General features: G+C 45.6%; 1 protein-coding gene across 1 annotated transcript in view; it reads left to right on the forward strand.

Annotated features, from left to right (window-relative positions):
- Positions 1–7,204, forward strand: part of Vat1l (vesicle amine transport 1 like) — a 143,974-nt gene extending 136,770 nt beyond the window's left edge. Inside the window, exons 8-9 of the mRNA XM_046435036.2 lie at positions 3,545–3,628; positions 4,770–7,204. Coding sequence (XP_046290992.2) covers positions 3,545–3,628; positions 4,770–4,868 — 183 coding nt within the window. The 3' untranslated portion in view covers positions 4,869–7,204. The remainder of the gene's footprint in view (positions 1–3,544; positions 3,629–4,769) is intronic.
- The last annotated feature ends 2,794 nt before the right edge of the window (positions 7,205–9,998 follow it).

Raw genomic sequence — 9,998 nt, forward strand, 5'->3', positions numbered from 1 at the left:
GTCCTACTGAGCTTTCTGGAGCCTGTCACTCTCATGTCTGGGTGATGTCACCCACCAAGGTCCACCAAGGTACTGTTTGCAAATTGGTGACTTGAAAGCAGTCTGTTTGCAGAGCTTCCCCTGCCAGAGAGCAGTGTTGGGGTGCATCCAGCAGAGTCCTGTCCTGGGTTTTGTCCAGTCCAGAAAGGGGGAAGCCGCTCTCTCACTTCCCACCACCTTCCAGATGACGGCCAGAGGCAGACCCCTGGGGTGTTTCATCTTTTCTCATCTATAAAACACTGATGCAGGTACTCACCTAAGGGCTTGATGTGTGGATAAAAACTAAGTAACATACAGACATGCCACACACTGCGCCCCATAGAGAATGGATCGCAAATGATTGTTCTTTCCATCCAAGTTATCGTTGGAAGATGGAGTCCTCACAGTGTGACTGGGATCTCACTAATTAAGGGATCACTTGGAAATGCTCCTAGCCCTTGATCCCCTTCCCACATAAGAAACTTCAAGGAGTCAATTCATTTCAGAGAGAAGCATCCAAAAATATGCAGATTAGAGGCGGCCACGCAAGAGGCCCCCCCCCCCCCCCCCCAGCATCATGATAAGCTTTTACTGGTGAGAAAAAGCTTTGTTTCCCTGGGCTCCATCCTATTAGAAAAACAGCTTAAAAATTGCTCCTAATCTCCCCGGAGTCTCCAGGTGCTTAATGACTTGCCACAGTGATAAACAACTGAATTCTGGGAGCCATTAAGGGAGTCATTATCTACCTCTTTCCTTTGCCTTTGAGAATCAAATGAAGCTGCTTAGTCTGGGTGGAATTGGGGGAAAGCATTGGTTTTGAAGTTCAGCCAATCTACTTAGAACCACAGTTCTGTCCCCAGTAGCAGGTTTGCTTCTATTTGGGGGCAGTTTGCATATATATATATATATATATATATATATATATATATATATATATTTAGTATTGGTACTTAGCTTACAAGATATGTTGTAGCTATTTTATAGATAATAATTATGTGTATAATTCTTCCAAGTTAAGAATATTTTAAATAAAAAGATAGTGATTTACAACAGCTTTTGTGACCTCTCAAATTTGTGGGGAGGAATCCGTGTGGCTTTGCCAGGTCCTTGGGCTCTTACAAGATTGCCACCAAGATGCCCGTGATCTCACTTAGAGATCTGACTGGAGCAGGCTCTGCCTGCAAGCTCCCTTAGCAAGTTGGCAGGATTCAGTGCTTGGAGGCCCTGGAGCTGAATATCTCAGTCCCCTATTGGCTGGAGGCTGCCCTCCGTTCTTTGACACAGGGGCCTCTCAGGACTTGGCTGCTTGCACCACTGGAGTGAGGAAGGGAGAAGAGACCGCAGGATTAAAGACATAGTCTCTTGCAGCCTGACCCTGGAAGGGAGATCCCCCTACTTTTTGCTGTGTTCTCTTGGTTAGAAGCAAGTCACTGTGTCCAGCCTGCCCTCAAGGAGAGAGGCTTACACATGGACATGGCAGGGAAGAGATCACTAATAGCCACTTTAGAAAACATCACCCACTGTTCATAGATTCTCAGTGAGTGCAGTTGGCCCCCTTCAACCACACATTTGGCATCCACAGGTTCAACCAACCTCTGATAGAAAATATTCAGGGAAAAAAGTTGTATGAACATATACATTGATTTTGTTATTATTCCCTGAACAATACAGTAGAACTATTTACATAGCATTTACATTGTGTAGTAAGTAATCTAAGAGATGATTTAAAGTATAAGGGAAAATGTGCATGGGTTTTATGCAAATACAGACTACACCATTTTATAGAAAGTGCTGGAACAGCCACAGATTTTGTTACCAATGGGGAGTTCTGGAACCATCTTCCACAGGTATTGAGGAACAATTATGGTAGCTGCTACCATTAAATGTGAAGGCACTTCAGAAAGCTATGTCACCACAGGTATAGAATCTACTGGATTATTTATTAGGGTCAGACAATTGACAATCATATGAGACTGACTGTCTATAAAACAGGTTGATTCTAACCAATGCTAAGTTATCCAAAGACTGCATTTAAAGAGGCATTGAGTTTATATTAAATATTGATTTGAAACTTGTTACCAAATAATATTTGGCCACTAGTGGCCAAAGACACCCGTTTCCCCTACATTAGTTTTCATCATGGATCAGTGGCCCCTCTCTTGTTTAGAATAGCCATGTCTTTATAGAAACGCATGTGAAAATGTACATGTAAAGTTCTCATTTTGCAGTATTACAAAAGTGTTTAATCCTATGTGTTCTTGATGATTAGCTGTGTATATCTTTATATTCCTTAACAGCTCCGTAACATTTCTATTCAGTAGATAAATGAAAGAGCCACTGTTCACTTAGACACCTCTTTCTCTGTGATAAAAGCTGTTTCAGAGATTTGCCTTATAAAAGCAGTGCCATGATTGAGTAGCTTTTATGTGTTATTTTCCCCCATAAATTGAATTATGTCTTTAGAATGAAGTCCCAGAAAAGCAATTCAAATACAAACATTTTAATGGCTCTATCAAATTTGTATACAAATGAGTAGAAGGCTTGGGTTGCTTTTTTATATAAACAAATGCGGCTCCATCAGCCACAGGCTGAGCTCCTCAAAATCAGGCACCATGTCTTACTTTTATTTTTTTTTTTTTAATCACAGCATCTAGCCTAGAAGCAACGTTCACTGAATATTTGCAGACAGAATGATTGAACAAAAAGATGTGAAAGTGAGAGATTTTGAGAAAAATGTTTAGGCCACATCTATTATGAATTTCCTTTTTTAAAATCAAGAGATGTTTTGTTTTCATGTACCCAAGCAGAGACCTGGGTTCCCTGGTGCCCTTTCCATATCTCATTGAACCCTCACAGCGCCTCCTACAGTTAGTTTTCTGCACAGCAACAGAATGAAATAAAACCATGGGTCTGTGCCCCACCCTTGCTTTTTCAGACAGATCCCTGGAGACATCCTTTGGTTTGACATCAGAAAGGAAACAGTGGGTCATCTTTTCTAGAGATACTCAGTCTGACTACTGGTTCTAAAAGGAACTCCTCCCAGGTGAAGACAACATGGAATTGTCTTCTGAATGCAGTTCAGACCCGGGTAATGGGTTTATTTAGCCCAAATTATAAATCTGAATTATATTAAGTAAACAGGGCTTAATCATACTCAAAAAATACTTTTATTGCTCAACACTTAGTCGGACTAATTTGCCCTGCTATCGTGCATTATATAACTCTTGGCAGTCCAGAGAACATTCCCAGACCTTTTTGTAAAAGAAATTTTCATCTAATTATTTCAAAAGCGCCCACCTTTTGATTTTAGATGGAGGAGATTCTTGTAAAGGAAGACCAGAGCGTGTGAGTGACACAATCAGAATTTACTTGCACCCCAGGGTCCAGGAGACATCGCGGGTTCCACCACCAGCTTGGACTGCAGCGCCCCCTGGTGGGAGGCTGTCGGTGTGACTGTCCAGGTCCCCTTTCACCTGGGCAACCTCTCACCTAACCAGGGCTTGTTTCTTCTTACCTTGTGTCTCAGGTAAAGGAGGCCATGCAGCGGATCCACGACCGAGGGAACATTGGGAAATTAATTCTGGATGTGGAAAAGACCCCGACTCCACTGGTGAGTGTCAATCAGAGGAAATCTTTCTACCCAAGAGATGAATCCAGGGACAGAAGGAGCACAGGCAGCTTGTGGGCTGGAAGGGGCTGGGTATCAGACACCCTCACAAATGGGGGCTCCTGGGCACCGAGATGGGGGCTAAGGAGGAAAGGCGAATGTCTCTGCAAGAGCAGGTCAAGAGCAAGCCAGGACAGACAAGAAAGGAGAGGAAAAGCTGCATCAATCATACAAGGAAAAAAACTAACATTCCACATTTTAGTCAAAGCATGTATTTTAAAAAGCATTTTGGTCTTTACAACCATAATAAAGTTGAGGTCTAACAACGATTATCACTGGATGAAGGTCAGTTTAATGAGAGGGCGTTTTGTGATGTTTCAGTGGCTGATAACAATACAGATAGAGTTTGCAAAATGCTAAGTCCCAAGGCTGTTTGAAGGTGAATGAGGGGATAAGGTTAGGAAGAAGGGGCTGGGATTCCGGGTCCCCTTTCCATGACACCGTGGCCTTTAAACACAAGAACGAGTCTATTTCAGCACCATTGGTAGCAGGAGACAGGCCCCTGAATGGTCAGGAATGGCTTATTGCTTTCAAGCAAGGTAGTTGGCACTGGCTGTCCCAGAGGCTCTGCTGTCTATTCCCCATGAGACTGGGTCCCAGCTGGCAGAAGCCCTGCTTCACCCCAGCTGGAGCCGAAAAGCTCACCTTTCAGGCCAAGAGCTTGGGACCTGCACCCACATATGTCATTGTCCTTGTTTTTGAACCTCAAGCAGCTTTTACCCCTCAGCCCCAAAGAAACAAAGAGGTATGGAGAACGGGTACTACTTGGAGTGTCTTGGTGTTTGGGAGGAGACCACAGCCCTTCCAGATAGAGGACTGTACTTTAAAGGGAGGGAGGGTGACATCAGGCTCCATGGGGGGCATCCTGAGATCTGGGGATGGGCCCAGTGAGATCACTGCTAATGCATGCATCTGATGGAAAAGGAAGCTCAGCAGGTGCTGGCGACGGGGACAAGAGGCGCTTTCTCTACCTCTGGGCATGACTGCAGGTAGGAAGCCCTACCTGCGTGGCTTCATCAGATGCTCAGGGAAGGTGAGGGGTGGGTCACAGAGGCCCCCTCTGATGGCCTCCATTGAATTACAGATGGCCAACGACAGCACAGAGACCAGCGAGGCAGGGGAAGAGGAGGAGGACCACGAGGGCGACAGTGAGAACAAGGAGCGGATGCCCTTTATCCAGTAGCCCAGGACGAGACAGGAGGATGTGAAGGACGGTTTGGAAGAAGAGGACCCGCTGCGAATCTCTTCTCCGCCCCAGTGAACACATGCTGTAGTCCCTGCGTGTTGTGTTCGTCTGCAGTCAGCTGAGCTAAGAAGCTGTTGATCACTGTTGTTTTTTGGAATTAAGTGCCAAGCCCATTCCATGCAGTATTATGTCCCTTCCCGATCTGTGTATCACACTCTCCCCTTTCCCCGGTATCCAAACCATCCATCTTCAGGTCCTTCTTGATGGTTCTAGAATAGCCTTGCCAATAGCCCACAGGCCCGACACCTAAGAGACTAGATGTGGGCAAGGATGATGAGAAGACAAGTTTGGACTGAAAGGTATTGTCACAGAGAGCTGTCCAGGTCCTAGCACTCTTCGGGCCAATGATACTCTTTGCCACTGGCCACCCATGTCTCTGACCAGAGCACTCGCCAATTTGGCCGTGGGGGAAAGAAGGTAGGCCAGGAGAGATCGTCATGAGCCTATGAATTTAAAAACTCTCCAAACAGTACTTTTTTCCTCTCTTCCCTTTAAGAGGAAAACTTCCTGACATCCATCCACTGTCTCAAGGCCATAGGTCCGAGCCACTCTCCTCTAACCTTCTGTCACTGGATCTTTTCATTAGTTCTCATTCATAAACACAGGGAGGCTGGTCTGAATTTTTCAGGATAGAAAAATGGGTTATCTTCTTGTACTTGAAGACCAGCCACAGAGATTTCTTCTTTGAGACCACATCTCATGAGACAAAATGTATATGGCTGTGGGGAGGCTTTAAGAAAACTCACCATGTGTAGGACTCATTCAAATGTCACTGAGATTCGACCGTGTTTGCATACTCGCCATCAGCATTACCAACTTTTCTATTTTCCATTCCTGGTAGCAAGCCACCACCCTCCCCCAAGAAAAAGCTCCCTTGTAGACCATGTTTGAAAAACTCTTCTGTCTTGCCAAAGCACGTTCCAACAAGTGACAACTCTAGGGATGCAAAAGGTGGCTGTTCACTATATGCTGCCAGATGTGCAGTTTCCTCCCCTCCAACACAACAGGGCCATGGTGCCATCCTGCAGGGCCCTGCTCCTCAGGAACCAGGGACCAAACTGCTTGATTGTATACCCTGTCCAGCTGCCAGCTCCTCAGCTCCTAAGAAACTCCACCCACTACCTGCCCATTTGACTGGGCTTGAGAGGTGAACACACGTACCCGGGAAGCAGCCTCCCCATTCCCTTCTCCCAGGCCCAATGATTCATCTGTCACTCACAAACCATGCTAGAAACACAAGGAGCCCAGGCAACTAGCTTTTGCTCTGTGGAACACCTAAGGGGGTTCCCACATGCCCAGTTCTTCCACCAACAAGCTTGAGAGTAGACCCACCTCTTCCCCCAGTGACAGGAATGGGTGCATTTCAACAGCTACCTGCTTAGTTTCCAGAGTTTCTTTGTAACACACGTCACCTCACTCATCGCGTTCTGTTTTTCCTAAGCTTGTGATGACTTATTTATGCCAAATATTGACCTGAAAAGGGTCTCTCCTTGTGGTGAATGCATGTCAACTATGAAGACAGGAAAGGGGGTGGCCATCTGATAAGTCAGGGGACGAGAGTGTCCTGAGAGGGGACACTCATGTCATCTTCTCTTCCTATCCCAGGACTCAGCAGTTGTCCAGTCTGGGGCCATCCTGAGAACGGGTGTTTACCTCTCTTAACTGGACACTATACTACGGTCATGTTTCTCCCGTAACCAGGCTGAAAGGGGCTTCTAAGGGACCACTGTCCAAGTGAGATTCCCAGGAAGCAGGGCAGAAATGGCATCTTCTAGGGCTGGAAGAGCTGGCCCTGAGAGGGCTGTCCTCCTCGGGGGGGGGGGGGGGGAACCTGGCCTCCAGGCGTCCTTTGTTATGTCCAAAAGAGAAGCATGAACGTCATCCTTCCCACATCTGTTCTTTTAGCCAGTGAAGTCAATCCAGCCTCCCTGTCGAACCCGTTGGTTAAAACCCTCTCCTCTCGGGATACGGAGGGAGGAAGCTGGAGTTTGTCCGACCGTGTCAGTTTCTGCTGTGAAGAATCGGGGGACATTTGATGGTTCCATGGACTCTCATTTTAAGCACCTCCTCCCCCGTGTCCTGGTTGTTTTTCTGAAGGAAGAGTGAAGGAGGTCTCAGTTTGCCTTAGAGGAACCGCGAAGGCCTCTCCTAAGTGAAGCGTGGTTGGAGCGAACAGAAGCATCGTCTAATGTGTTTGTGGCTTTAGAGCTTTTGTTATCTTGTGCCTACAAAGCAAATTATGTTTACATAAAAATACAAATAAAGTATTCAGCATAGCATAACCTCTTCTGGTATCATTTAATCCACAAAAACTATTTGGATGAGAGCCCCGCTCTTATGACGGAAAGATGGGCAACATAAAATGAAAAAAAAAAAAAAAATCAGAAGGCGGCAGGACAGCCTTCAGTGAAAACTGAACAGCCCACAGGGAAAGTGGGGGCTGAACTGAGACAAGCCTTTGAAAAGCCATTTAGATTTAGTGTAAGTATAGGAGCCAATGCATATGCTAATTAGCCCGATTTAGCCATACACCAAACATCCTGGTGTATGTGATGAACGTATTAGATTGTTTTAAAAATTTTTTAATGAACAAAACAGACTTTCTGGTTCCCTCAAGGCAAGAAAGTAAAACCACTTGAAAAAATAAGCATTAAAAACAAAAACACTATTTCCAAACAAAAATTCCTATGTAAACGAAACCAGTGTATATTAAATTACATGAGGATGATAGTTTTAAAACACTTAAAGAGGTGACGTTTAAAAAACCATGAATGGATGATGGTGATAATATGACTGATAATAAAATTTAACAGTAATTACCATCACAAACATTTACTAGGCACCCACTGTATGCTGCTGGAGGAGCTATGAGTGCATCTATTCACTTACCCTCCCAACAAGGCTGAGGCGAGGTACGTCATCGCACCCACACACAGAGGACAAGACTGAAGCTTGGGACCCAGGATTTGCCAAATTCAAGCCACACCTTTGCCACCAGAATTCACGCTCTTAACCCCACACCTCATTGCCCTGCCTTTTAAATAAGGGTAATGCCGCAGTCCGGCTGCAGCAAAATAACCGGGGGGTGACAAGCCACTTGTGTACATTGATACAGCAGGAGTAGGAGCCGTTTATTGTAGGACAGGAGGGGTATATATACATTCCACACAGCTTATCTTAATTAACATAAAATAGATACAGCAGTCAACCAATAAGGAATCTCCACACTTAATGGCTCGCTGGCATTACTTCACAAACCACTCCCTCTGGCAAAATGCCAGGCACCATCCTGACTTGTTTACAGACTCTAAAAGGGTAAAATGCAATGCACTTCAAATTGCCATGACTTGCTCATTAGAAATTCTCCGGGGATTCTGTTTCCCTATTTCATTCTTCCATTTGTTTTGCTTTATAGCAACTAATATCGGTCGAGAAGCTACTTTTTTTTCTGGCCCTCTATCCAAGTGTCTGTGACACATCTCAACAATTTCCATTTTCATGATCTACAATTCTCAAGGTTATCAAAGAGATACAGAGGTGTACATTTCCAAGGGCTAGAACCTCACGAAAGAGGGATCCATCATCCAGGAGGCTGTACTGTGTTTTACCCTATTTCTCTGCAGGCAGCCACACGTATAAATCTGCATTTTCAAACCAGAATAGGGAGTGACACTGTCGGTGAAATTCTTACAAAGTCACTGTACTAAAGATGTCCTCATATATTCTTTCTCAGTGCCCGTGTTCTCTGTATAAATCTCTTGGCTGCACAGAGACGATACTGGTACACTGCCACATATAAACACAGCCCAGAAATGAACCCGGAATAGAAACTGCAATCTCTGAGCTCGGGAAGGAGGCCTGCTAGCAATTGGAAGTTTTTTTTTGTTTGTTTTTTTTTAAAGCAGTTGGGATGAGGTTACATAGTAATGGAGGGCGGCATTTCCAAAGCCATTTGGGGCACAGGGGAACATTTGTGCAAGAGCAAGAGGTGAGCATTTTGGAGGGCATATGTAAGGAATGAAGAGAATAAGAATCCCAAGAGCGTGAGGATGGAGTTGAGCTGGGGAGAGTCTTTTCTGGAAGTTGGTACCCAGGTCTGAGCGTCTTGGCGGCCAAGCAGATAATCTTGGGCTTCCAGGGAAGGAATGAGGGTGTGCAGAGGCATGACGTGAAGCCCTGGAGCGTGAGGGCAATTAGTTCAAACTCAGGGTTTAGTGGGAGGAAGGAGCTGAGGGGAGCCCACCGGTGGTCAAGAGGCAGGCACCAAATGCCCCCGGCTGCCCTTCCCTTGGCGTGGGTCTTCCAGAACCAGACACTGCCACAGAGATGTGGAGGTAAATAGTGTTGGGAGGTGAACCTGAGAAGCACAGGCCAAGAGTGGGAATGAGCCAGTCAGGGGTCTAGAGAACAGCACAGGACACTGCGCGAGACCCAGATTTGTCCCTCTTGAAGGTAAGGAAGCTGCTGTGCTGGCCCAGTTCCCACACGACACAGATGACTGCCCCCAACAAGGTGCTGACACTCTGCCACTCCAGTCTTGCCTCTTGGATTTTGCTGTGGCCACACAATGGCTGCAGATAGAGGCACAAGAAGCCACCAGCCTGTTGGGAGGGTGAGGGGACATGGAAGCAGTGTCCAGAGCACTTGTAACTTGTCTATGGGAACTCCTTCTTTAACATCAAGGGGGAAGCTCTTGAGGATTTCTATAAACTACACTCCAGCCTTAGTAACAACTGCCCCACTGCCCACTCAGCTGTCCCACGAGTGCAGGCCACCCCTTCCCGATTTGGGTTCTGTTCCTTGGACTCACATACAGCCCATTTTCAATTTACTGGACACAGGACCCTATTCTGAGTCCTAGAAATGAAGAAAATAAGACATAGCCCCTTCCTTAAGAAATTCTGGAGTCCAGAGTCCCGTTATCTGATAGAAATATAACGTGGGCCACATACAAATTGTCAGTCGTTTCTGTCATCACATTAGTGGCGACATGTAAACAGAGACCAACTTAGTTTTAATAGGTCTTATTTAATACAGCACATAAAGAATGTTACTTTGATATGTAGT

The sequence above is a fragment of the Marmota monax genome, unplaced genomic scaffold (assembly GCF_021218885.2).
Source record: "Marmota monax isolate L192 unplaced genomic scaffold, Marmota_monax_Labrador192_F-V1.1 WCK01_AAM20220418_F8-fsc00024, whole genome shotgun sequence".
NCBI lineage: Eukaryota > Metazoa > Chordata > Mammalia > Rodentia > Sciuridae > Marmota > Marmota monax.